General features: G+C 47.0%; 4 protein-coding genes across 7 annotated transcripts in view; 2 read left to right on the forward strand and 2 right to left on the reverse strand.

Annotated features, from left to right (window-relative positions):
* LOC119371910 (protein bicaudal D-like) overlaps positions 1-17,070 on the forward strand; it is a 41,639-nt gene extending 24,569 nt beyond the window's left edge. The window contains 6 exon segments of the mRNA XM_037642368.2: positions 1,382-1,558; positions 5,005-5,190; positions 6,533-6,631; positions 10,296-10,431; positions 13,358-13,821; positions 13,823-17,070. Of these exon segments, the coding sequence (XP_037498296.1) occupies positions 1,382-1,558; positions 5,005-5,190; positions 6,533-6,631; positions 10,296-10,431; positions 13,358-13,821; positions 13,823-14,176 (1,416 nt within the window). The 3' untranslated portion in view covers positions 14,177-17,070.
* A 727-nt stretch (positions 17,071-17,797) lies between these two features.
* LOC119371917 (U6 snRNA-associated Sm-like protein LSm7) lies at positions 17,798-18,411 on the reverse strand. Its single transcript, XM_037642374.2, has one exon. It carries the CDS (start codon positions 18,268-18,270, stop codon positions 17,941-17,943), a length of 330 nt encoding a protein of 109 aa, XP_037498302.1. The 5' UTR covers positions 18,271-18,411; the 3' UTR covers positions 17,798-17,940.
* Positions 18,412-18,676: 265 nt separating this feature from the next.
* The window catches only part of LOC119371913 (uncharacterized), a 31,655-nt gene continuing 23,206 nt past the window's right edge, over positions 18,677-27,125 (forward strand). The window contains exons 1-2 of one of the 2 annotated variants that reach the window (XM_049419583.1): positions 18,677-19,844; positions 20,488-20,548. In XM_049419583.1, the coding sequence (XP_049275540.1) occupies positions 18,821-19,844; positions 20,488-20,537 (1,074 nt within the window). In that variant the 5' untranslated portion in view covers positions 18,677-18,820 and the 3' untranslated portion in view covers positions 20,538-20,548. The remainder of the gene's footprint in view (positions 19,845-20,487; positions 20,549-27,125) is intronic. The other variant, XM_049419582.1, reaches the window with a different exon arrangement.
* The window catches only part of LOC119371912 (probable serine carboxypeptidase CPVL), a 46,256-nt gene continuing 42,249 nt past the window's right edge, over positions 23,119-27,125 (reverse strand). The window contains exon 5 of one of the 3 annotated variants that reach the window (XR_007417680.1): positions 23,119-25,449. Coding sequence is in view for 1 of the 3 variants with exons in the window: in XM_049419581.1 (XP_049275538.1) it covers positions 25,997-26,288 (292 nt within the window). In the remaining 2 variants the exon portion in view is untranslated. Of the gene's footprint in view, positions 26,289-27,125 lie in introns of all 3 variants that reach the window. The other 2 variants (XR_007417679.1, XM_049419581.1) reach the window with 2 other exon arrangements.

Below are 27,125 nucleotides of genomic sequence, written 5' to 3' on the forward strand. Positions count from 1 at the left end.
AATGATTTATAGCGTAGTGCGTTCCTCGCAATAGCACTTGTATTGGTTGCCAAGGAAGCCCATAAGCGCATGATCCATTTCCTCGGGGTCTCAGTAAAATTACAATGATTTTTAGCGTAGTGGGTTCCTCGCAAGTGCACTTGTATTTGTTGCCAAGGAAGCCCATAAGCGCATGATCCATTTCCTCGGGGTCTCAGTAAAGTTCTTCGCCCCCCCCCCCCCCGGCCGTCTCTCTCCCACGTCAACGTATGTTATACAGCATGACGGGAGAGGGAAATAGCGACCGGGCGTCACCCAATGCAAAATACATAACTGGTGGGCCGTTTAAAGCTTCCAACCCATTACAAAGGGCTGAGCCAAAATTCTTCATCGTCATCAGTCGTCGCATCAACGAAGTGCACATAATGCCTTACAGACGTGTAGCTGGTGCCTCGCTTCTCCGCAGAATGACGAATAAGGGTTTAGTAGGTGCTTCCCAACTTCACAAAAATTGTGATTTATGGCGTAGTGGGTACCTTTCTAGTGTACTTGTATTGTAGCCCCAAGAGAGCTTACAACGGGCTCTAGAAACGCCGCTCTTCCAGCTTTCGCTGTGACTGTGCTGCGGTTTCAGCGCAGGCCTGGCGTTTTTTTCCATGAATCGAACAGAAACAAAAAAGCAGCATTTTATTACGTCTCTTGATGCACGGAAGGTTCTTTTTTATTGCAGCTAGTCTGATTACTAGTGATTAATTGTAGTCGGACGCTCTCATGTCATCGGGATCATTTCCAGAATGTCCCACTTGTGGCGCACGTCGTGTGATACATTTAGTTTAATTTCTTGGTAAGTAGGGCACTGCTGTTGATAATATTGCAGTTTTAGACGTCATACATTGAGCTTTCACTCTGACATAAATTGTTATTTGCCTTTAGTGTCCCTTTAAGGAAAAAGAATGAGGAGCTGGTCAAAAAAATTCAGGAAATACTGAAATGCAGCTCCAAAAGCGTCGTACGCGTTCAGCTATTCGATTTGTATTTGATTTGGTTATAAATTTCACCATTCGCACACCCCACATTTTAAATACCTTATTTTTGATCTGTGTCTTTGCTGCAAGAATTTGATTTGTATGATTGTGCGCACATTAGCTAGTTGGGTGAGTCTTCACGTTTGCATCTTTAGACACAGTGCGAAGGAAATAGCAAAGATGCGAGAAGAAGACACAACGAAACACAAGTGCCGATACTTCTTGTGTCTTTGATGTTTCCTCCTCACTGTGTGTAAAGATGTGTACACATTACCTGAAGGGGTTAGGCTTATGCATGCAAGTAGGTCTGTGTCTAAGTAACTCTTTGCCTTCTCTGCAAACTTACATGTTGTGGATGTTGTTTGCACTCAACACAGCTTGAGACCGAGAAAGGCCACCTGTCAGGTGTCCTGGAGGATGCCCAACAGCAACTGGAGAAGCTGCGCTCGATACCCGGTGGAGACCAGAGGCTTGTCTTGGCAAGGCTCGTCGGTCCGATTCGGGCCCTCATTGCCCTGCATGGCGAGGAAGTGGGCACTGACGGCGCTGAGAATGTGAGTTCCGAGTCACGTCTGTGACTTTTTTATCGCGAAAATGAACTACTTTTCCGGACTGGAAGGGGCTGCAGTCGCTCGGTCGTGTTTAACTTTGTTGGTGTTTGCGATTTTCTAATTTGTGCTATAAATCTATGATAGGGTAGTACTAGAATGGAATTTGTTTATGGGACGTGTGCGCGAGCATCAAGAAGGAGCTTAGGAGCCATGCGGATGTGCTTCAACTATTTGGTTGTGTTTGTCTCGTCACTTGCTAATCTACTGGTTTAAATTGATCGATTCTTGCTGCAGCTACGTAATAGGGATGCATTATGTGTAAATAAATAATTCGCTTCAGTTCCTGCACAAAATTTCGAGTGTCGTACTCGTGTTTGGGCTGCTTCAGTACAGGGAAAGTTCTTAAAACTACCAGGTTGGGTTTCCATTATGATGCACGCTGGCCTGTTACGCCCCTACCTCTTTATTGAAGTTAAAGAAGGAGCCATTGTTACTTCGCTGTAACCATTGTAGCCCTTTACTGCAATATATGCCAATTACAGTGCAAGACATAATGTGCAAAGAAGATGACATTGCGACCTGTAATTATGCTGTAGAGCCACGTATGCGATGAACTTATATGTATTAGAGCAGTAAAAGGATTTTCAGTATTGACATCATACATCCTAGCATTTGGTGCACCATCCTTCATGGTAGCTGCCTTCCGTTCTTATGCGATGGTCCTTTGCTTCTGTTTTCCACCTTGCTCATTCATAATGCTGTGAAACTAAACAGTGATGTGCTCTGAAAGAAGCGAGAACGATAAAATGTTTGTCATGAATGAGTAGCACGCAGCACGCAACTGGCTGCACCAACTTCGCCGCTGATTCACTGTGTGAAAGATGCACACGAGGCATAGGTTTTCTTGGTTTTTTTTTTTTATGGCATCTGTTCAAAATTCTAACGCGAAAGCATTAAAAAGCTTATTTTGAAAAAATTCCGGTGTTGGTGTCGTTGGTTGTGAGTGAAAAGTTAGCATTGTTTGTAAGCTAAAATTCGAGACAGATGTAAATAAATAAATCATAAGTGTTCTGTTCAAGTGTGAATTGAACCCAGGACTTCTGTGTGGCACGCAGGTGTTCTCCCACAGAGCCACGGCAGTGCTTGAAACTGTTTCGGAAAAAAAAAAGTACAAAAAAAAAACAATACTGATGTCACGTTGTGCGAGTCTTTTTGACGCATATATAACATTTGTGTGGCAGAAGCGTAGAATCGCACCAGGCATCAAAACATGTGAATCGCGCAACGAGTGGTTGGTTCAAAGGCCCACCAATTACAAAGCGCCTAGGCATAATTATCATCGTGATCTCCAACAGCATCAACAATGTGTGCAGCTGCGCTTGTTGCCTTAAGGCCGTTTCACATGACACAAAACAGAGCGATTTTCAGGCTGCGAATTCGCTCGTGGCGAAAAAAATGGCCCATCGCTCTCGCCACAGCGGTGAGCGGCGAGAGATCAACATGTTGGAAATTATTCGCTCTGTTCGCAGTGGCGGAGCGATTTTTCAGTCGAGACCCGTCGAAATTGCGCTGACCCAGCCGAGCTGTTGAAATTGGGAGAGGTTCTTTGCAGTACGTTCCACATGGGCCTCCTTTGCGCATGTATGGCCACGCCTGGCAACCATGGGCAGCGCGCGCTGGCACCTAAAGTCCCTAGATTTTTCCCTGTTCTTTTGACTTTAGTAGCACCCGCCTCACGCAAATATGGGCAGCGCGCGCTAGCAGACGCCGCACGCCGACGGCTATGAAGACCCAACTAAAAATGTCCCTCTACAACAGCCGAAATGAAGCTTAGAAGAATAGGAAAAAGGGACGAATGCTCCCATGCGGGCACATTTGAAAGAAGTCTTGGGCGTGCAGCTGCTACGATGGGCGATATATGCGCCGCACGCAGGCATCCGCAGCGGCCCGCGACCCATGCATCTAGCGTCATGAAAATATTAAAGGTCTGTGCTTGGGCTACTTCATTCCATCCGATACAGATGTTACTTCAGTACATTTAGAAAGTGAAAACTTCAGCGCTAATAGGACGGAACACGCGCACTGCGCCAGGGCTCGTCTCATCTCTTTGTAGTTCATCCTCGTTTGGGCTGAAGTTCTTACCTGCGAAGTTTGCAGCAACTAGGCCTATTAACGTGAGCGTTTGAACGGGTTGGTAATTCATCTAGAACATCATCTTGATGGCTTTCACCTTCCAGTCGTTTCAGGCAAACGCATAAGGGACCCTGAGTTTTTACTGTACTTCAGTACAGGCCATTTCATTGGGGCATCTTAGCACCTCCGTACGCTAAACGCCATAAGTACAGCAATATGCTAACAAGTCCCGCAGGTGCCTTACATCTTCTTCAGGTGCTGTCGCCACGGCAGGCTCCACAGTGCCCCGAGCCGCAGGAAAAGTGGCACGGAATCTGCTCCCAACAAGTGCTGAGCGTAGTCGCAGCGGCCAAGCGGCACTACCACTATGCTTAGTATATTCTAGGGACCGTACTACCGCACTACCACACGCCCGACATGCCTGTGCTCGGCCGCGCCAGAGAACATCTGGCCGCGCTCGCAAGGCGCGTATCTCCGTTGCTAGGCGACGGCCACGCATGCACAAAGGAAACCCATGTGGAACATACTGCGAAGAACCTCTCCTGTCGAAATTGCGCCAACGAGTTTGCCTTGGTTATGGCCGCTGTTGCGTATTCGCAAGCGAATTTAGATTGGAAAGTGTTTTTAAATGACAAAACCTGTGTGGTCTTCGCTACCGGTGATGAAAAGTTAAAAATATCATTACGCGCAGATTGTTACATTGCATTAAAAAATTATGCAGTATCTGCCACAAAGTACGGTAGTAAGCAACATTGCACGCCACACCAGTCGCAGAGCGAAAATCTCAGACCATTTGCAGTTCACGTGAAATGAAACCCCCTTAGTGGCGGTTGCAAACAGAGCGAATAGAGTGAACCGAGCGATTTTCTTCGCTGCAATCGCACCATGTGAAACAGCCTTTATGGTCGTGTAGTGGGCACTTCAACAATTTGCAAAAGGAAGGATTATGGCATAGTGGGCACTTCGCAACTGTACTCGCAGTAGGCATTCTAGGATAGTTTGGAACGGCCAGTGTTCGGTGCACAGACGTTGCTTTCCTTGCGGCACGGTTGAGGTGTCCACCGAGAAGCAAAACCAGGCTAGTGATTGAGAAGGCGATGTGAATGAGGCGAGATTATGCTATCCTGTTCTACTCTTGAAGGCGAAGCTCAAGCGTCCTTTAAGATTTTTTTTCCTGTACTTTAGTGATGGCATCTCGCCAGTTGCTCTGCTGGAATGACTTGCAGCTACCTGAGGAATAAGAAAACTGCAGAAACTCATCTGTGGCATAATGCGTTTAGTAATCGTTGTTGGCGTCTGCATTTGTTCTTTACCAGGGCGTGGACGATGTGACCAGGCTTCAGAAGCTCCTCGACAAGCACGAACAGCGATACCGCAAGGCTCTCCAGCAGATCGCCCAGCTTCAAGCTGAGCTGGATGGCATGACTGATGGTGTTGACGGCGAAGCAGACACCGTCATGAGTGGCAAGCTGCGGGACGAGATTGCGAACCTGAAGAACAAGGTTAGTCATGAACTTCGTTGTTTTGGCACTATTGATTCATGTCAAACATAAGAGCAGGGTACAGGCTGCTACGTATTATCTATGTCGAAAATTTAGCTTAGTGAACGTTGCGTATATGAGAGCATTAAGTATGCATGACACTTCCTCTCAAACTTCTGCTGTTTTTTTTTTTCCGGGCTCACATCTAGCACGGCAATTGCATGTCATTGTGAATGGAGTTCTAATATAGTACCAACTTTAGGTGCAGAGATTTCCTGCGCTTTCTCTTTACCGCAAAACAGTAGTTGGCTGAATAAATTGACGCCTAAATTTTATATTTCCTGACAAACAATGATCACTGGCACAAACTTGTAACGTGAACGAGTTGAAACATGGAGGAGGGTTTCACTAGCAATCAGGACGCCGCTGCAGTGCATGTGAAACGACTTTCGAGTGCTTTTACAGTAGACTCTCATTAAACGGAACCTGAAGGCGCCAGGAAAATATGTTCTGTTTAACGGGAGTTCCGTTTTACCGAGGGACGAGCAGGGGCACATAATTCAGGTACAAAACCAATCATATCAGAGGCAGTTGTTCCATTTAAGCAGCAGTTCCGTTTAACGGACTTCCATTTACTGAGAGAGTACTGTAGTATGGGTGATCAAATTCGACCAGTGTGCCCAATCCCCTGACAAAGACAAATTTCCTCTCTAGCATTGGGCTGCTGCCGTATGGGTGACAGTCTTTCCTTTCACAAAATTTCGTCTGCTTTGTAGATCTCTGCGCAGCGTATATGCCATATTCGGCGTCCTTGAGCATTGAATTGTTAATTTTGACTCTGTGTTCTGCTAGCCTTCTTGGGGAGTTATACTTTAGTGAACAATTTCAGAGATATAACTGTCACGAGCTGTCATGCGACTCGGCACTGGAGGCATTGAAGTGTACAGCCAAAGCATTTATGGCATTTAGGGAGGACCGCGTGCTTAGTTCTGATAACTACTGTGCTGATGCATCCAGTTCTTAGTTGTGGAAGATCTCGTCAAAGTGATCGCGTTACTCAAAGTGGTTGTTCGAGAACGCCGGACTCGTTCAGCCCAAGTGGGTGCGAATGTCCCGGGATGTCATTGGTCCCGGCTTCAATGCCCAGACCGATAAACTATTTTTACAGCTGTGGGGCTTTCCAAGTGAGAATGTTGTGTGTTGGTTTGTAGCTTTGTGCTACTTTTGGGTGAATGACTCACTGTTCGATTGAACAGACAGTTTTTGTGAATTTGGACCCTGTTTTAGATTACAAAGTGCATTGGAAGTAACTCTTATGAGACCATCTGTATGAACGAGCCATGCTTTGTTGTCTCTTGTGCAGGTTCACGATTATGAACAGATCATGGCCGAAATAAAGGAGGACCTGAGCGTCGTCAGCGAATTCACTGATGAAACGCGCAACAGGCTCGGTGCTGCACAGGTTAGTTTTTATCGCATCGAGGAAAGCTTGGTTTAAGTCAAGCTCACTGTCGAACATAAAAGTATGCTACTGACACTGATCCACTTGTTTAAACTAAATCCCTATCAGAACCACTTGTTGTAAAGCACTATTGTACAAAAATCAAAGAAAGATTCACTTAGAGGTTGACTATAAACAAATGTGACCTCTTGCTATATCATTGATAAGTGAATAAGTATACTACCATTAAGGCAGTTCTGGCAAAGCTTCAGATTTGTTAGACACCTATTTTTCATTTTAGATACCCTTAAAGGGATACTGACGGGTACTGATGCAAAATTTTGGGTTGGCATTTTTTTTTTTTGCTGCAGTATGTTGCTTGGGGCCTATTAGTCATAACATGGCACATTGCTTGCTGGAGCGCGCGACAGGTAATTGATTACAGTCTGTTTATTATCGGCCAATCTCAGTTTTGGTTTGGGAGAGCTCCGAGAACAACAAACCAGCGGGTGCGACTAACGCCATCTAGCGTGTGGAACGGCACACAGAACTGTGACGCACTTCCGCGCTTGCTACATCGACTGCTGGCGTTCTTTTGCCAGCTGCATGTGCTGGCCGGTATCGTTGTTTGGTGGCAACGACTTTCTTGAGGCTTCCCCATTTTCTACACGTTCGCCGTGGGCAAGGGCTTGCGAGCAGCTGCCAAATAGTAGCCCGCCGGTGCAAGCGCGGCAAAAGTGCAATGGTGACTGTGACGTCATAATACTGCGCCAGCTTGGAGCTCGGCCGGTAGTGGTGACATCTCTGAATTTGGGGGACACCTTCAGCTCACCTTAGATGATGTCATTGTTGTGAGGTTCGGCTTATAGTGCTGCATCACGCACGCGAACTTCAAAATTCATATAAGTTAGCACCCCAGTTGTATTCGCTGTTGCCATTTGGTAGATGATATACAGTAAAACCTCGGTAATTTGTACTCGGTTAATTGGGAATCCCGGATAATTTGTATTATTTGCGCGGTCCCAAATTTTTACATGTAAATTTAACCGGATAATTGGTGCGGCCAGTCTGCGACTTCCCGGTTAATTGGCACACTTGGCCGCGACTTCCAAGATATGCAAAGGGTGTTGCGAATCTCGGAGGCTGTAACTAAAACATGCATTTTTTTTTTGATGTACGGATCTCGAAGGCCATGTTTTTTTTACCGGAAATACGTCGTAGACGCCATGTTTTAGCAATTGCCAGGCGGCGATGCGTGCGGTTGCGATCATGATCATCATCATCTCAACAGCGATGTTAGCCACTCTAGCGAAGTGAATGTTTTGTGGAGTCTTTGTGCCATTTGGATGTCGGCTGGCGAGCATTGTGCGATTCGGTGCGACTGCTCCATTTGTCTCCTGTCTCCGCTTGAGTGTCTTCCCTGTGAATTAGTTGATTGAGGTGTGCTTGGAAGGAAGATGCCGAAGTACAAGAGCTGTCCCTGCACGAAAAGGTGTGCTTAATTGAAGAGGCCAGCAAGTCGACGGCGTCGAAAACGGCTCTCGCCGAAAAGCACCACGTGCCTCTGTCAACGCTGTGCAACATCATCAAGAATAAGGAGAAAATTCTCGATGCTTACAGCAAGACGCACTCGTCAAAGCGTACACGAGTACGCCCGCCTACGTACGCCGACGTTGAAGCAGCTCTGATCGACTGGCTGCAGAAAGCCAACGCAGCACACCTTCCTGTGAATGGGACCATATTGCGTGAGAAGGCCAACCAGCTGGCGCTGCAACTTGGACATTCTGAGTTTAAATGCAGCAATGGATGGTTTTGCCGATTTAAGGAGCGCAACAACCTGACATTCGTGACTGTTTGTGGCGAGAGTGGCAGCGCGGATCAGTCTGTTGTCGACGGCTGGAAGCAGCACACCTTGGCTCCACTACTCGCCAAGTACGAAGCAGCAGATGTTTACAACCTTGATGAAGCTGCTCTGTTCTACAAAATGTTGCCTACGAAGACGTTCGCTTTGAAGGAGGCAGACATTAAGGGGCGGAAACAGAACAAAGATAGAATCACTGTTTTGTTTGGTGCAAGCATGTGCGGTGAGCACAAGCTGCCACTGCTTGTTATTGGGAAGACAGAAAAGCCTCGTTGTTTCAAAAATGCACGACTGCCATCCAAGGATGACCTGATCTATAAAAACAACAAGAAAGCTTGGATGACGGCTGCACTCTTTGAAGAATACGTGCGGCACCTTGACCGCAAGTTTGCGGCCGCAGGGCGCAGCGTTTTGTTCGTCGTCGATAATTGCCCAGCTCACGGCGACATTCAGAACCTGCAGGCAATCAGGCTGGTCTTTCTACCCCCGAACACGACGTCGCTATCGCAGCCGATGGACCAGGGCGTCATACACCATACCAGGAAAATATATCGCTACAATCTGTTGAAGCGAATGCTCCTTTGCTATGACAACGGAAAGGAGTATAACATTGACCTCCTCGGTGGTATTTGCCTCATTGTTCACGCATGGAGGCAGGTGGAGGCCACCGTTATTCGACGGTGTTTTGAGCACGCCGGTTTTGTGAAAGAAGAGGCAACCTCCGCTGAGTTTGCTGTCACCGCTGTCACTTGCCCGTTTGATGAAGAAGGGGAGACTCTCTGCGCTCGATATGAGGCTTTGCACGCGGACGAGGAGTGCACTCCAATCGGATTCTCCGAGTACGCAAATGTCGAGTGCACAGTGCAGACGTGTTACGCCGACATCGACAGCGAGATAGCTGCGAGATCGACCGATTCGGCCTCTAATGTTGACAGCGATGACGAGCCCTCCCGAGCACCCCCTTTGGCGGATGTCATCGATGCCTTGAGTGTTGTGCGCAGCTTCGTCGAGTGCAACGGCGGTGAGGCTGAGATGCTGCGCCTCATTGACAGGCTGGAAAATATGACTTTCAGTGCTGGGAACTACCGAACGCGTCAGTCACGCATGGAGGAATTTTTCTCCAAGTAGGCTGACTTGCCACAATAAAGGTGTGACTTCCGTACATCACGTTTTCTGGCTGATTTCTTTGATTTCGCGTTGTTTCGGATAATTGGGAATCCCGCTTAATTGGGATATTTTTCTCGGTCCCGAGGCCTTCGAATTAACGAGGTTTTACTGTATACGCATGTTCATGGGAATCGATCCGCAGGCTATCTTGGCTGCGAAGTTTTGTGCCAGTACCCCTTTAAAAAGCACCTAAGCAGATGACGTATGCACCCAGCTGTTAGTAGACTTGATGTGAATCCCAGCATGTCGCATCTGAGAAAAGGCACATTGTGTGTAGCCATGTGTGATGGCCTGATACCCAGTGGCGTAACCAAGGAGCTGCTCATTCTAGGTTGTGCGAAATTTACAGCAAGTGGTGTTGACAACATCTTTTTCTTTTTGCAAGCTTTTCACGATCCAAGCACTCGCATTTCAGTCATAAGATATTTTGCAGAACACTCTGTATTAGTGTTTTGAACTGAGGCTCCTCTGTCATGTTTTGAAACTGAGCTTTCTTGCGAGGGCTGAAATCGTGTTGCAGTCTAGCCTTGAGCACAGATTCTGGAATAAGTGTTGGATCCACTTAATTTTTCTAATATTTAAAGCTGCTTTGCGAGTTATATCTGGCAAGAAGTATTTGTACCTAATGTGTCACGTTCCTCACTGTTGTGTCCCCAGGAGGAGCTCCTGGCAGTTTCCGAAGACCTAGCGCAACTGTACCACCACGTGTGCACTGTGAACGGCGAGACGCCGAGTCGTGTTGTTCTAGATCATGCAAAAGGCTCCCGGCCTGGTGAAGAAGGAGAAAGCCCAGGTGAGTTGTTCGCTAAAGGATATAAAGTGTGTTCTTTGCGTTTAAATAAGCTGTGCAGAAGGTAAGGTTCGTCCAAGCTGCCGATTTTGCTTTCTTCCATTCGTTGACCCACAATGCCTTTGTGCCTAAATGAATGGTGCAGGGAAATGCTGCATACGACGTTTTGTCACATGGTCAGCTTGAAGGTCACTAATAAAGTAAAAAATTATTTGGTCTCCGGGAACTCTCGCGGGCTTTCCTTGATCACAGTTGCAGCTATGTCTTTGTAGGGGGGTTACTATGACCAGGTATTCTACAGAACTTGCACGAAGATTTCGTTACTAAGATATAGTGTGCATATTAAACTCACTATGACATTGCATTTGCTGCATTGGGAACTAGAAACCTGGATGGTTTCCAGAATGTCGAGTAGCGAAAATTTTAATTGGTTGGTGATCCCATTTATCACTTTTCCTGGGAAGGGCCACTACTTCCAAGTCCTAAGTGCCTATAGAAGACAAATGCTTTGTGAAAGGAACAGGGGCAGTAGAAAGGGCACATGGCCAAGAAATGTTGTTAGAAGTGAAAAGTCTGACATTGCATCTCTAAGTACTGCCATATACTTACTAGATGTCTATCACACTTCTGCTTTTTTTTTGGAAAAATTGAGCATTCTGCTTCAGATGTTTGTTACTAACATTTCATGGAATGACGCAGTGTTGATCACTTACAGACAGATTATGTGACCGCCTAAATTTAATAAATTAGCTCCCTGTAGTCGTCCGTTTGGTGCTTGTGTAGCCGTCTCCGAGCCTAATCACAGCCATGCGGAGAGTAATAGAACTGTGCTTTGACTCCAAATGGACAGGTGCTCATGGCAGCAGCTCCAAGATTGAATTGAAGTTTATTTGTCCTGAATTCTTACAGGATCGGGAGCAGAGGCTAAAGGCTTTGTAGCCTGACATGGGGCCTCTGCTCCTAAATACAGTTTGGATTGAACGGTTTTGATAGTTGTTCATTAGTTGTGTTCATCCTTTTGACTGAGTGTATTACAGTAAAAGCTCATTAATTCGGATTTAAAGGGGACCAGAAAATTTGTCCGAATGAACTGAATTATCGAAAGTGCTGAGAAAGAAACAAATGTCTATGGCATAAACCTTCTTTAATTTTGTTGGTGAATACGTAAATGCAGTACTTATATTTTAGGGGTGTGCAAATAGTGAAATTTCATCTCGAATCGAATTCGAATTGAATAGTGCCGAATAGTGGCCAAAAATATGGAATATTGAATCGAATATCGAATAGTATCGAAGCGTGCACCGCCAGTTACGGCCAGACAAAAAAAAAAAATCAAGGAAGCTACGGCGTGGTGACAGCTTGCGCATTTGTTTGGGAGTCTTTTTTTTTTTTTTCTTTTTCCAGCTTTTGTGGTCGTGCAACCATGTTGATAGAAGAGCTGCCATTCTAGTCGGCAGCGCCACTTTTAACTTCCTAATGGGTAACAGAGGGTGGTACAGTAAATAGCTTTTTTTTTTCTATGGCCATGCAATGCGGCTGATCTGACAATGGTCACGTTACTGTGCTCCATCGCCATGGGTGCTCTGGGCCCGAAAATCTTCGGGCGCCCATTCACAGCAGCGTTTTGATTGCACGCTGAAACAATGGGAGTTTCTGATAGAACGGAGTTTCTGAACGAGTGGTCAGTGCGGCAGTGGCGACTGCGCAGCGTGAACAAATTTTCGCATCTGAAACCAATCATAAAGGGTTTCGCAGGCCAAAGTCGGGATGTTTTATGGCCCTTGTGGCATATGCGACCGAACTGTGCAAGAAGTCCGGAAGCGAAGTTGAGAAGGGCTTGCCACTTTTCTTGTCTTTCTTTTTTTTTTTACGTGCTGAAATAACATAATCTCCTCTAAAGTAAACATGCGCTCATTTTGGAACCAGGATATCGGTGAAAGCTTTAAAGTAAGGCTTATTGTAACGACGTTAGTGTTAGTTTTAGCCACCCCACCTTTACCAAGTTGCACCATTGGCCTTTGTCACGTTTTAGATATTCGTACTGTCGAATTATTCGAAAGTTCGAATACTAGCTAGTCGAAAGTCGAATCGAATTATTCAATTAGGTAGTATTTGATTCGAATTCAAAACTCGAATATTCGCACACCCCTACTTACTTTGTATAAGAGCAGAGTAAAAGCCGCAGTTTTTATCTGCCTGTGACGTCTTTCACAACGCTACCGTGGTGCAAGACCCCGTCTTAATTAGCCAGAAACGTGCTCTGCACACCTACCTTATTACGTACCACCAACCACCATCGCCACCTTGCGCCCGTGACTATTTTTTTTTTCGCCGGTAAACGAAAGAAATTTGCCACAGCCACTGAAGCCTTGGTCTCCAAGAACGTAGTTGTGGATGGCAACCATGCCTTTTCAAAAGCCTGTGGCCAACAAGGTGTCACACGTGATGGTAAACGAAAATAGGCATGAAGCGTTCTGGCTTTCCTGTCGTTAATGTGCGGTTCGCAATGATGACGATGGCTATGTGGACTTTGCATCGTTTCGGTTGGCTGTGAACATTGTTTTCTCTCTTTTGCGCCGCACATTTGCGGCGCTTCGAGCTCGGTGCGCTCCCGGGATCGTCCGAATTAACCAGGTTGTGGCCATACATGACCGAATTAATGAAAGCTTGACAACGTATATATGCTGGCTAGGACTAAAGAACCCATCCGAATTATCCAATTTTCCGAATTAACGTGGGTCAAATGAACAAGCTTTTCCTGTATTGTATTATCAAATTACACACTGTCCTTAGATGTTTCGGTGCCTTTAAAAGTTAAGAGCAATGATATGTAGCTGTTTCTCTGTTCTCGCTGTCTGTTGAGTTGAGCTGTCAGAGGTATGAGAGTTGAAAAGATTGTCACCTGTGATTTCTTTCATTTTTTGTGCAGCGGCCACCGAGGATGCTCCCTCTACGGAAAAGGCGCCATCCGACAGCTCTCCAATCGAAAAGCTCAAAACAGAACTGTTCCGCCAGGCACTGCTTCGTGAAAACACAGTCGACCCATCGCAATGTGCCACGCTCAGCGAAACGCTTCGCGACCAAGTGCGGCACCTGCGCGTCGCCGTGGAGACAACCATGGAGATGGGGCGCAGCCGCGCTCCCCCGATCGGCGACGGCATGGCCGGCACCGTCGAGGAGGAAGAGCTCCAGGAGCAGGTGATCAAGCTCAAGTCCCTCCTGTCGACGAAGCGGGAGCAGATCGCGACCCTCCGCGCTGTGCTCAAGGCCAACAAGCGAACCGCCGAGGTGGCCCTCACCAACCTCAAGTCCAAGTACGAGACGGAAAAGGCAGTGGTCAGCGAGACCATGACGAAGCTCAGGCACGAGCTCAAGTCACTCAAGGAGGACGCCTGCGACGTTCGCCTCGCTGCGAGCGATGTTCGCGGCGCGCTGCGAAGAGTACGTCGCTCAGCTGGATGACCTCCAGCGGCAGCTCGCGGCCACCGAGGACGAGCGCAAGACCCTGAACTCACTGCTCCGCATGGCGATCCACCAGAAACTGGCACTCACACAGAGGCTTGAAGACATGGAGATGGACCGGGAGCGGTCCCACATGCGCAGGCACACAGGCACGCCGCGCCGAGGTCCCTCACAGCAGAGTGGCTCGTCGGCACAGCAGCAGCAACAGCAGCAGAGAGGCAGTCCCCACCACTCTTCGTTGCCGTTCTTTGGTTACGGCGGCAGTCACCAGCGTAGGGACTACTGAATGCGGGAAGCTGCGGCAATGACCGACGGGCAAGTCGAGCTGCATGCTCCGCACAGCGATTGGACAGGTGCGGCGCCGGGACAGCCGCCTCGGCGAATCGAAGCACGGCCAAAAGACATGTTCTGCTTTTGCAGACGCGTCTTGCAGAACTTGCGGCTGCCCTTGGCTGTTGACAAACGGTTGCGAAGACACGAAAGGGAAACACCAGTCACGAGTAATTCCCTTTACTGCGGCAGCTCACGAAAAAGCAGAATCGGGAGCTCCTGCCATTTTCAGTGGAAATCTGGCAGAAACATAACGCGAGAGCTTCCGATACTGTTCCTTCCAGAAGCCACCGTTGAGACAAAGGACAACCGACATGAGTTTTATACCGAAACAGAGGCTTTAGGTGGCATCCACTATTGGGCGTTCCACAAATAGGTGCGGCAGTCATAGCCGCCGACTACATTTTCCAATCGGGACGATGGTGTCATCTTTTTCTGAGTGTTGATTGGTAACTGTGGCTCTGCAAGAAGTCTTTGGCTTCCAAGAGGTTGTGCCAGTGTTTTCTGGCAAAGCTCGGTGCTCCCCCCTCCATCGTCCCAAGTACGCGCGTCGTACTTTGACGAAGACTGAAACTACGCGTTTTAATTTACACTTACGTCAACATTCACGTGTGAGCACGGTCTAGCGAGATGGACCCGTCCGGCAGCTCTTTCAAACCCTTCTGTTGGCATGATGGGAACGAGTGCAAGCAAAAATAAGTGTGCTTTTTTACCAACGTCCCAAGGTTCCCAGTCATGAAGAATCTGTCCAAGGTGCGTCACTTTGCATTCGGCGTTTTTCCGAAGTCTTGTCGTCGAGCAAGTCTCCGACAGTTTATGCTGCGTTGAAACCATTCTGGGCTGGCTACTTCGAGAATTGTTTAAAAAGAATCTTCACAATGAAAATTTGCCCCACGTTTGAAGCAGCTATTTTTCACTCACACAGCAGCTAAGAAGTGTTTTTGCTATTGTGTTGGGATGTTGTGCAAAGCAGCTAGACGTCCACAGGACTGACATTTCTTTAGATCGGGCTTCTTTGGCATTGTGTCAACCGACCCCGCCCAGCTGACTGAGCCACTCGGGCGCACTTTCTTCTTCGCATGTTACGATGGCCACTGCTATTGCTGTTAATAGGCTTACATGATGCGTACGCTTCGTGAGAATGAAATGTGTGGTGGGTTCGTACTTAAAAGGGGTGTCGGCGAGCTCAACATTTTCGGGAGCTCTGGGTAGATGGCTGCAGGCTTATTGTGTGGCATATCCAGTTTTTGATGTTAATATGGAAGCTCACGGTGCCGCCAATCAGCCGTGTCGATTCAATGTGCAGTATTTTTTAAGCATGGATAACAGGTAGCACTTAACGCCAGAAGGCACCCGCACCCTTCGATTATGTTTTATTCCCGCGAGGAACACTTGATGTCCGTGAGCGGCAATCAGAGACGTTGATAGGCATACAATTTTTATTTTACTTGTCCCATATTGTGGAATTGAGTGCATTCCAATGGAGGGGAGAGTTGGGGAGGGCCAAGGCTGATGCCAAAGTGGTATTTACAAGAGTGTGTGCTAATTGTGCTAATTCCTTTTATATTTACGTAGATAGCATGTGTTGCCATTGTTGTCCGGTTTTATACGCAACTTCATGTGTTTCAAAAATGAGTTTACTTTTTGGTTAGGTGCCTGTAGCATTTCCAGTATCTTTTTTTTTTGTGGGGCACTATTTTGCACTGCCTGTGTACCACAATTGGCAGTTTATACCGTGCCCCCAGTAATGATTTCTCTAGTGACTCCCCGGCATTACATGGTGGCAGCTTACGTGCTACAGGCGACTGTACAGTGGTAGTCTTTGCCGTTTATTTCTTTATACACATTCGCGCTAGCCATAGCTTAGCTGCGCTAGTTTTATAGAGTTTATGAAAAGCAAATGTATTTTGTGTGCAGCGTGAAGATATCTTTTTATGTCCGTTTTTAGCGCTGCTCATTAGCACACTTTAATTTTAGTGCGATAAAAAAAAGTATGCTGAATTCCCCCGTCGGCTAATATTGTAACCATTTAATCATAGGTTATCTTGCGCGCTCGCTTCTAACAAACTGTTTGGAAAACGTGCAACACGTATTGTATGTCTGATAGTTTCAATTGAAGTAAGTTATACCTCGTTATGTGCTTGGCACCTCTTGTAGTTGGCAGTATGCTTTGGTATGATTGGCACCGGCACACGTTCTCTGCGGACCGTTTCTCGTTTTGCGACGATCTGTGCAACTGCATTTGAATGGTTTCTCTTTTCGGTACGGTCCCCTTCGCAATCCGTTGCAGCTACGACTTTGATTTCGATCAGCTGCGCTCTCCTAGCCTAGTTAACCAAAATGAATTTTACCGATGCCAACAACTGGAGCAACTACGTGAATGTGTGCTGTGCGTGTAGTGGAACTATTAAAAGTGCCTAACTACTGACTGTGCCTTCCCACGTCCCACCTCCCCCAAGTCTTTTTGAGTTTGTACAACTCGTTTTTTTTTCCTCTCCCTTTTTCCCCCCCGAGGCTTGAATGATGTGCAGTTGAGTGTTTCTAGAACGGCAGTGCTACTTGTTGTGAAGAAGAAATGTACTGCTTTCCGGGACACATCGTCGGCAGTGCTTCGTCTGGCGCTGCGCGCCTTTGTTGGAAACGTCGAAGAAAGAAGATACCGTCTGGAGTTGGCCGTCCTGCCGTGTTTTTCTTTTTTGTCGTCGCAGGACCTGCCGACAAGTTTCGTCCAAAATGTTTTTTTTTCTGTCACCGTCTCTCTCTCTCGGACTCTTCTTGAGAAGAACTGCTTGCTTTGGAGTGGTGTGTTTATTTATATTTTATGCAAAATAAAAACTACAAGGTGCTTGTTGTGAGGTGACAACATTAGGATGCGTGATGTGCAACCGCTGTGCAACGCTTGGCTCGTGGCAATGCACACAGCTTGAAGGGTACTGGCATATACAAGTTTTTCAGGTTCAAAATTAACTGCACCTTATTTCTGATACAATGCACCAATGGCTTCTATGCTGGTCAGCGTGCTAAAGATGGCTAGCATCATGTGCACTAGTAAGGTCACTCATGTTGTGGCGCATTCTATTAGCGCAGAAGTATAACTAACTATGAAACTTTTATTCAATCCAATCACCATAATCTGATTAAATATGAATAATGCTTGTTTGGTTTGTCTATTAAACGAGGCTACATCACAATCAGACCTACCTTACAGTTGCATGTAACAGGCATTTAAATCGTAAAGTACACGGTTGCGTTTTTAATTTGACCTTTAGTGGTGCTTGAAAGCACTGGAGAACTGTGACGCCAAGACTAATCGCCGTATTTATATGACATAGTCCGGCATAAACATGACCAGTAAGCTCCCTGCATTGCCTTGGGGGCGTTCATGTAAGGCGCGCTTGTGTCTGTTTCAATTTGTCTCGGTTTCAGTTAAGTTTTTGAACCACCAACCTATTTAAAACGATTCTGATATTTTGAGTCGAATTCACCTGACACAATAGTGACGTAAGTAATGACCTAAATCAAAGGCGAGACCACCGTGAACTACACTGCAACACCAGCAACGTCACAAAAGGCGGGATTTTGACCAATACAGTATGTGTGCGATCATTTATTCACACACGCGCGCACGCAGAAACAAAAGGTGATAAAGCAGTCGCACCATTCACATCAGATGAGCAAACAAAGCATGCTATGCACGACCAAACTGCACAGGCTTTCAACTCAACCTTCGTGCTGTACGAAGGGGTTGGGAATGGATTCCATGCCGTCCACGGGACAGATCACAACCACCGCCGTTCCACGACACACCACGAGTCCGAGCGTCCTCGTGTCGTCGGTGAGCTTGTAGGGGTCGTCCGGGTCTCGCAGGAACTCGGTGGCGTTGTCGATGACCAGGTTCAAGAGCGGGTCGTAACCCTTGAGGATACCGGTGGCCTCGCGTCCACCCTGGAACTTGACTCGTATGGCTTTGTCCAAGTACTTGGAGAGGTCGACGATACTCTCTTTCCGCTTTTTCTCTTTCTCCCCGGTGTTCGCCGCCGCCGCAGCCATGACTGGTCAGCAAACAAACGCACCACTCGACTTACTTCGCAATGAACGTGACGAGCGAAGATATACGGAGAGAGACGCCGCACAGAACGCAACACCAACGTTGGCGGCAAAGCAAGCCTGGCAAAGCTAGCAAACGCACACAGTCGCGCAACAATCTTTCAAAAATACACTGTACGTGATGATGATGTTAGCTGCAATTACAGGGCGCTTAAAATTCGATTTTGTATATCAAATTCTGTCATACTTCAATTGTAGTTAATTTAATCAGGCCATAAAAGATTATGCAGGTTTTATTCGTCCTATAATGCTTCCAGATTTTGCTTGGTTAAAACGTATTTTTGGCTTACTGGCTGGCTTTCAATATCGCGTTGTAGCCGACACAAGGGTGCGTCCGTAAACAAGTTCTCTTTTGTAACGCGCTTGTCGGTGTTATTGTCATGGTTTTCCACGTGTTTCTCATATTTCCGCGCTCTTTTCCTGCGGGACGTCTAGGTCTACCGGCTACGTCATAGTAGAGCCTATTCCACGGAATACCAAGCGGCGTTCGACGATGTCTAACAAGCCAAAAGCGAAAGGAAGATACAAGCAAAGCTGCTGTTTCGTGCCGTACTGCAGGAGCGGCTACAGATCTAACTTGAAGCGTGCCTCTCTGTTCCGAGCGCCACTGGACCCGGTGAGGCTCTCGGAGTGGGAGGAGAGCATCGGGAGAACGGACAAAAAGCTGACATCGTCGGCGGTGGTGTGCGAAAGGCACTTCGAAGAGAGCTGCATCGAACGCACGTTCCGGATAGTCATCGACGGAGTGGTAAACGAGATCCCCAGAGAGGCACCTCTCCTGAAGCGAGATGCCGTCCCAACCGTATTCGAAGATTACGCCATTTGTAGCAATCGCAAGTTCCCGTGTAGGAAACTGGTGAGCGTTGTTCGCGAACAAGAAAGGGCGCATGAATCGTCCGAGCGGCGGAACGGAGGAAACTGTACCAGCGAGTCGCGCTTGGACGTCGACGCAGTGTCCGACAGCCAAGACGACGTCGATTTTACGGGTGAAGCGGCGTTATCGTCCGCGGAAAGTGGTGACGTCGAATGTACCGGCGAAAGTGGTGACGACGAATGTGCCGGTTCCGTAGAGGAGGAGAGCGCCGCTTGCGATGAAGAAGCGAGCGAAGACGGGAGTACGGCACGCCCATCTACTGCACGTCCCGTCGCTCACGCGTTCGAAGACATTCAGATTCCATCAACATGGGCGAGGGTGCCTTGTCTGGGCGAAGGCAGTCTAGCTTACGCCCGTTGTGAAATGCAAGTGAACAATTTTTCTTGTCTGTTTATCGAGAGGATGGTTGTATTCGGAACTGTATCGGCCGATGACGGCTCCGTCACTGCAACCGTTTACATGAGGGGCAGGGAAAGCTTCAAGGAAGTTCTCAGGACACGGTGTGAAGCGGAGGAATTTATCAAAGACATCAACGCGGTGTCCTTATGCGAAGGATGTGGCGTGAAGCCTACGTCGACCAAGTTCGCATCCTACAGAGACATGTATTTCGCGGAGAAGTGTCTCATTATTGCTGGTGCAAAAGGTGAATCGTGCGTACGCTGCCAACATGTGCGAAAGCTTATGCAAGGACAAATGGGCAAGCAGAAAAGTGAAGGCATTTCTACTCTACCAGAAACCTTAGACCATTTGTCGCAGTTTTATTCCAACAGCGATACCTTTCGATAAAACACATGGGCCAGTGGTTTAAATCAAAGTTTGAAATAAAACACTTAAGTGACCTTGCTTCAAGAACACACTTGTTTCTCACTATAAGCAGCTCATCGTAATGAGCTGCTAAGAAGAAATTGATAAGGGAATCAAGTGTGACCAGGAATGCATTAAACAATGGTTGATGTTTTGTAGCCCTAGGCTTTATGAGCACAGCAGACAAGAAGGTACAGTGCTTCTGCCCTGACACTTACACACGCACAAGTTCCCTCATAAAGTTGGTTCTGGCCTAAACCCCGTTAAGTGAGATGATTAGCTCAGACACACTCAGCTACCACTGAGGTCTCTCTCTCAATGAGGCAATGTTGGAGCAGCTTGAGGTGAAGTTATAGGGTGCGTTTATAAGCTGCATGTGCCGTTGTTGTAACAAGCTGCTGGCTAGGTTTCTCTTGAGTTTGAAATTGTCAGTCGTATATTCTTTGTGATTCAGGTGACGCCAAACTTTTTATGGATCCCAGGAAATGGTACAAAATGGCATGCTGGCAGGTCATGGAACAACTGCATCTGAGCCATTTATGGGTAAGCTGTGCTTTTGAGAAATGTGCTGTCAAAATCTGCTTTCTACATTGCCTGTTTCTTGGGCAACAGGATGTTGACTCGGTTTGTTTGCCTTGAAAGACCAGTAAATGATTGTGTGTTTGAAAACATCATGAAAATTGGCTGCCGCACTGAAAATATGTCTGAAATACTCTTTTTAATGGTTCAGTAATCACAAGGCTACGAATGTTAGATGATAGACAATGTGGCCACCTATAGTGCTCTCTTCTTTTGCTTTAAACTCTTACCAACTCCATGCATGGCAGCAATGCATCCGCAGCAATCACCCTTTGAACAGTACCAGTAGAAGCTTCACGAATGATGTAATAGTGCACAGTGGGTGAGTCCCCGCCCCTTTCTCAGGACCCACGGCTAGGGCTATCGTCAGTTTGGTATTTTCATCCGTTGTTAAATGACCACTAAGCAACTTACAACCCTGGTGACTTCACACACAGCCATGACATGGTGGCACTGGGATTTGTGAAGGTCCTGACAAGAATCGCAGGATTGTTCTTTTTTTTATTGTGTGGCTTTCCCCTGACTCAGACTACTGGCATTTCGCAAAAGCTATATGAAGGTGTGCTTTGCAGTCATTAGTGGTGTGGACGGGAACATTGAGATTACTTTCAAGAGGCCAGAGCAGCTAAATGCAGTTTGCGAGCACAAAAGCATCCATGACATTGAATATCTGAACGGAGAGGCACCTCTTCCAAATCCATGCACTTGTATCCGTATATCACGCGTAATCACTGCTTAAACACGAATTCGATGTTCCCTTTCATATTCATCACAACTATACATTATGCATGTGTTCAATTAAAATATGTAAAGAGACGAAAGAGTCAGCTTATGGGCAGGCAGTTGAACATATCTATATAGCCAATGTGGTTGTGGAGACTACTGCACACGTTCCAGTTAGCTTGCACATTTACTTTCTTATTTGCAAGGATGCCACTTGGAACAATGTGGCAGCTAATTAGAATATGGTATGAGACTTCTGTGTGAACTTGTAAAAGGGCATAAAAATGCCAATATTCGTACTGTTTCTTCTACCACACACAGCAACCTGTGAATAAAGCTTAGAAAAGTGTAACAGTGTCATTTGCTGTGATTTGTGTGTGATTCAGGCTGTATTTTATTAGCTTCATGCAGGTAGCAGCTTTGGTAAGCAATTAAATTTGGATCAAATAGTGCCAGAAAAAAGGAAGCCAACTGTAATGTTTTTTTTTTTTTTTGCCAGATGATTTCTGAGTGAAAAATTTCTTTTGCCCCTATTGGTAATGATGCTCACATACTAGTATTCACAACAATGGCAGTTATCTGTCATTACTTCACCCACGACGAAGCTTGCTTCATTTATGCACATCAAGCCTGCTTTATTAAGGGCTTGTACCACGTTGATAACGTGGCACAAGCCCGTTATCTCACAATCTTGACATACATGACTTTTCTGAGTATCTGTGGCTATGCATAATGACAAGAGTCAGTCGTAGAATAATGAACTTTGGGGGTAGTTTAAGATATGACTAGCTCCAAAGCTGAAGGTGTAAAATGCAATCTCTAGAGCCTGTTAGCTCATGTGTGTAGTTATTAGATTAAATTTTGGAAATGAACATGATCGACAGGAACGGAAGAGCTAGAAAATTTGGAATTGTTGCAGCAGATGGTTCTGTAGTTCAATTAGTTATGTAATCTTGAGATTAATTCCCAAGAGACTGCAAATTCATTAATAGCATGAAGTTGTTACCGCTGTTGAATGCCATCTTTAAACGACACGTAACCGTGGTTTAACTAGAGGATTCTGGCTCCTTGAGTGGCATGCATGTTTTACTGTAGAATTTCTTGGCCATTATGACTCTATTCTCCTGTTGGTTGTTTGTTTTTTAGGTAACTAAATTTATAAATATTCACTAGTTCTTGATTTGGGGACGAAATCAAATAGGGAGATACATTCTCCTTATGTGATAAATTTTTAACTGTGCATGGTAGTTTAAAGGGTGATGAGGCACCCCTCAGGCTTGGTGTAAAAACACATTCTGCGGAAAGCAGACACTACTATGAACTGCTCAGCCAAATCTTGCAGTCTGGCCCGGCAAGGAGACTTTAGAAGCAAGAGAGCAGTTAAATCGTATGACAAACCCCTGTAACTCCGTTCGTTTTTAACGAATTCATAAAAGTTTTGCGGCAGTCGATTTGTGAGGCAATAAACTGCAAAGTACTGAGGTCGTTCTATGATTACTTGGAAAAGAGCATGGTTCATGACTCCTTTATAGTTTGTGGAATTTTGCCAGTACACCACTACGTTCGTTTACGAATGTTTGTGTTCATGTAGAGTTTGCTTTAGAAAAACCGTTGTTCGGTCTGTAAAATGTTACCTTCCCTCTAAATTACGCTAGAGTTCCCAAACATCTTATTGGGCTTACAGGGATTGCTTGTATGTGATGATCCGATGTTTGCCATTTATTTAATAGTGAATAAGAAAACCATAAGCAATAATGTGGCTTGAAATTTTATTCAGCATAAAATGCAATTTTTATATTTGACGCACTAGTTCAAAAAGAAATGTTTTGCTAATACTACCGCAAAGTGTACTGTGCTAGGATTTCACTGACCCAATCTAGTCTCTGATTTTTGAAAGGCATTTGTTCATTTTGTTGCGACGGCATTCATATGGACACTCTCGGGGGTTTCGCCGTCGCCGTCACGTTTCATATAAAGTCCAAAAAGATCTCCCGGTGCATCGTATCTTTTACGCACGAGCGGTGACGATGAACGCAGCTGAAGCGCAGATGAAAGAAGCCGGCCAGCTCTGGCGCATGTAGGGCGCATGCGATAACATCGCCCTGCGTGCGAGGCCTGCCGTCGATGGCTCGTCAAGCAGAGAGGAAACGCCCCTCCTGCCTTTCGTCGGGTGAAGGAGCACGAAGGGGCGCCTGTGGGCGGGAGGGGGATTGGATGCGTCGCTCGAGCAGCAACTGCGAACTTTGAACATAAAGACGCTGGCGCGTGCGCCATCTTGACAGGCATACGGCTCGTATACACTTTTACGTGGTGTGCTCTCACTGCTTACTTCGCGTTCAGACGAATTAGAGCACGAAAACCGCATCGCTCCCTGGAGCGGCCGTATTCTCTTACACCAGCCTTTTGTAGAGTTACGCGAGATCGGATCTAAAAAAGTTAGCTACTAGCCTTACTTCGTATAACATTCCAGTTCGTTGCTATCGTATTCGTCGCTACGTCCTCGCGGTGAAATAGATTTTTTTTTTGTTGCTGTATGCGTACAGCTATGCACCTATAGTGCGCGGCACTATGTTATCGGATTCAGTTTATGTATGTATTCCCTCACTCGACGTCTTGATAAGAGACGTCAAGCAGGTTCCATGCCTTGCATAAAGACCGCGCGGCCCCAATCCGCGTCATTCCTTACCCCGTCAACCGTCAGCGGCGCGTCTTCGCGTTACCGCCGCGGAATTGAGGTCTATATTCGCGCAATAAAGTGATTGCCTCCCAGACCGCTTCCAGGCTTCTGTTGTGCAATACGATGGCATGACAATAGATGGTAATTATGGGACTCGTATTAATTTTATATCATTCAACGCGCTTCAAAAGGGGCACTAACCAAATAGAAAAGGGTAGAATATGAATTGAAAAAAAAATTGGAGACGGACGTCGCGAATCCGTTCACCCATATTTCAGCACAGTGTGTAAAATACAGCGTTTATGTAAAGAACAAAAAAAGAACAGAAAAAAATATGAAAAGGTACAGTTTCTCCTGTGGCGCAAAAAGTCTTCACACTACTGATGATGTATTCATCTTTAATATGTGCCTAAATTAATTTCACGAAGTCCAGTGAATCAGTCTGCTTTATGATGATTATTTATTATCGTATGCGATTATATTATAGCACTTGGATAACTTCTGTTTACGAAATCTTAAGAGTTTTTTTTTTCCTTCTTCATGCTGCAGTGAAAATTATGGCAACCACAGTTTTTGGGAAATCATATCGCCTGTGGCCGGCCAAACAGCTAACCATGCCGCAACAGGGAAAGTGATGTGCTCGGTCACGACAAATCGAATGGCGCCAGTTTTATGTGGTACATATACGCGTTAACCAACCATGGCAGCTGCTGGTGCAATAGCCTATGGCAGGATGTGTTTTCTCCACTGCTGTAGCGTCAACTATGTGGAGAAGGTGTAGGATCCTGGACTGCTGAACTGTTGGTCGTAACTTCGGATCATCGCGGTGCACTGGTTACTCTTCTTTCTCTGTAGTTTTTCCTGCCCGGTGCACATGTAGTAATGGGTGTGGGAATGCGCTGCTAAGCGCACGCGTGCTCCCAGCCACAGCTGCTGAATTTAGATGGGGGCATAATGCAAAATACACTTCTGTACTTAAACTTATAGGTGTGCACTAAAGAAACCCACACGGTCAAAAACTTAATCTAGCGCTCCCCCCTACTCATTTCCTCATGTTCATATTGGGGGTCTTGCAGCATAAAGCCCCGCACTTGACTTGTAAAATGTATTTACAACCATGTCGCTAATTAGGCTTTTGGAATTCTAGCAGCGGCCGACACCAGCGGACATCAAAACGGGTGCAGCGAGTCCATAATTGCAATGGCTGTAAAAAAGACGGCTGCGCCATCCAAACAAACGAAAGGAAGAAAGGCAGCCTTTCCAGTGTACTTCTTTTCAAAATTTTAGCGCAATAAATAAGTCGAAACCAGAAAAAAACATCATGCCAGGACAAACAGACAGAAAACGCTTTAGCCATGGCACTCTAAAGCACGTCCACGATCAATGTGTGGGAATAACGTAAAATGCTCGCACATAAATGCGTGTAGCTCAAGTCACCGGTGTACACAGCTGTAAAAAAAAAACGCTGAAACGAAGGCAAATTCACTGCCTAGAGACAATAACGTAGTTGGCTTTAAACAATGTTCAAAGCTGTTCTGCGCACTTGGTCTTGACGAGATGCACGAGCACAATGTAACGGAATGCCTTTCGAAGTATGCACGTACTAGAGCCCTAGGAACTCACGTTCTCGATAACCTTTGGCACATCACCGCGTAAGCACTGGATCCAAAAGCAATTAACATGGGACAGCAGTTCCGCAGGTTTGTAGGTTGCTCAGATGGACGCTTGTCGCTCGTTCCTTCGTTCCTTCCATAAGGGGGTGCTCGGTCGGTCGTGGAAACGCAGCTGTAATTGCCACAAGAGGAAATGCGACCGTATTGGCACGAACCAAGCATCTATAGTTCGTAAAAACTGTCAATCCCTGTCGTTACGGCAATTGCTGACACGTTTTCTGTCGAGCCTACGTCCATGATCCATCCGGACCGTCGCGGTCACTGCTCGGTACGTCTGTGTAGACAGACTGTTGGCACTTTCTATAGAGACACTTCGCTCGCGCGAACGGCTCGTGGTGTTCACGCGTGCCGCGCCGTCAGGTTGTTCGTCAGGAAGCGTCGCATCACTTCGTCGACGGCCCTGGGCTGGTCGAAACCCGGGTAGTGTCCCGCTCGGGCGACCACCACGAACGAGAAGTCGCCCGCCGACGTCACGTATCCCGAGAGTCCTTCCTCCTGCGGGCCCGCGTAGAAGGGCAGGCGACGGCCGTGCCTGAACTGTTCGGCCCGACTCCACTCGACGCTTCTGTAGTATTCCTCGATGCGAGCCGCTGAGAAGATCGGGTCCAGCTGACCCGCATACGCCAGGAACCTGTAGTTGTCCATCAGCGTACTGACGATGTCCGTGACGTTCCTGAGGTAGTCCCCGCTCAGCTGCTGGTTGATGAGGGGTTCGCGCAAGAACTCAGCGTTGCGAACCGACGTGCACGCGTCCTTGAAGACCTCGCTGGTGACGTAGTCCCTGTAGGCCGCGAACTCGGCCGGCTCGACGCTCTGCAGCGCGTTGCCGTCGTAGGAGTAACCGGTCATCCGCTGGAACATGGTCGGGGCGCTCCCTTCGCCAGTGGAGACGAACGCAGTCTTGAAGAGCAGCTGCAATGCCTGCACGGTGCGGTTGCCGGCCACCATCTGCCTGATGGTGTCCATTCGAGTGGCGTACGCCTGCCAGCCCTGGTAGTCGAGCAGGCTCAGCTGGTGATAGTAGTCAGACAGGTCCAGCAAGTCAGTGACGGGCCCCAGGAAACCGACGCCGCTGATGACGCCTCGCAGGTTCACCGGGAGGTCCGGGTTCGAGTGCAGTCGGATGGCTATTGCTGCTGCGGCCCTAGCTGAAATGAAGAAGAATAATGCGAATTAGAGTCACGCTACTCTCGGAGTTTCGGTAAGCGCACAATTTGGCAAGAAGATGACAAAGAAAGCAGCTAGTCGGCCCGAACGTAACGCGCGCATATTGTTCTTCAGTTAGCCTAAGAATTCGCTACCGAGATATTGCCTTTCGATGGTCGAAACTGCATGTTTCCTCCTACCATCCTCTATTCCCAGAGTCCTCTCCAAAAGACTTAGTTTTTGGCCGTCACAATCGGTAAGCTTATTTCTTTCCTAAACGGGAGAACTGCAGCGGCTGGCCTCTTGACGGCGACAGCAGTTG

Source organism: Rhipicephalus sanguineus, chromosome 10 (assembly GCF_013339695.2).
Source record: "Rhipicephalus sanguineus isolate Rsan-2018 chromosome 10, BIME_Rsan_1.4, whole genome shotgun sequence".
In the NCBI taxonomy this organism is placed as follows: Eukaryota; Metazoa; Arthropoda; class Arachnida; order Ixodida; family Ixodidae; genus Rhipicephalus; species Rhipicephalus sanguineus.

Coding starts and splice junctions, on each gene's coding strand:
- LOC119371917 (XM_037642374.2), bottom strand. CDS start 18,270: ATGGCTGCGGCGGCGGCGAACACCGGGGAGAAAGAGAAAAAGCGGAAA.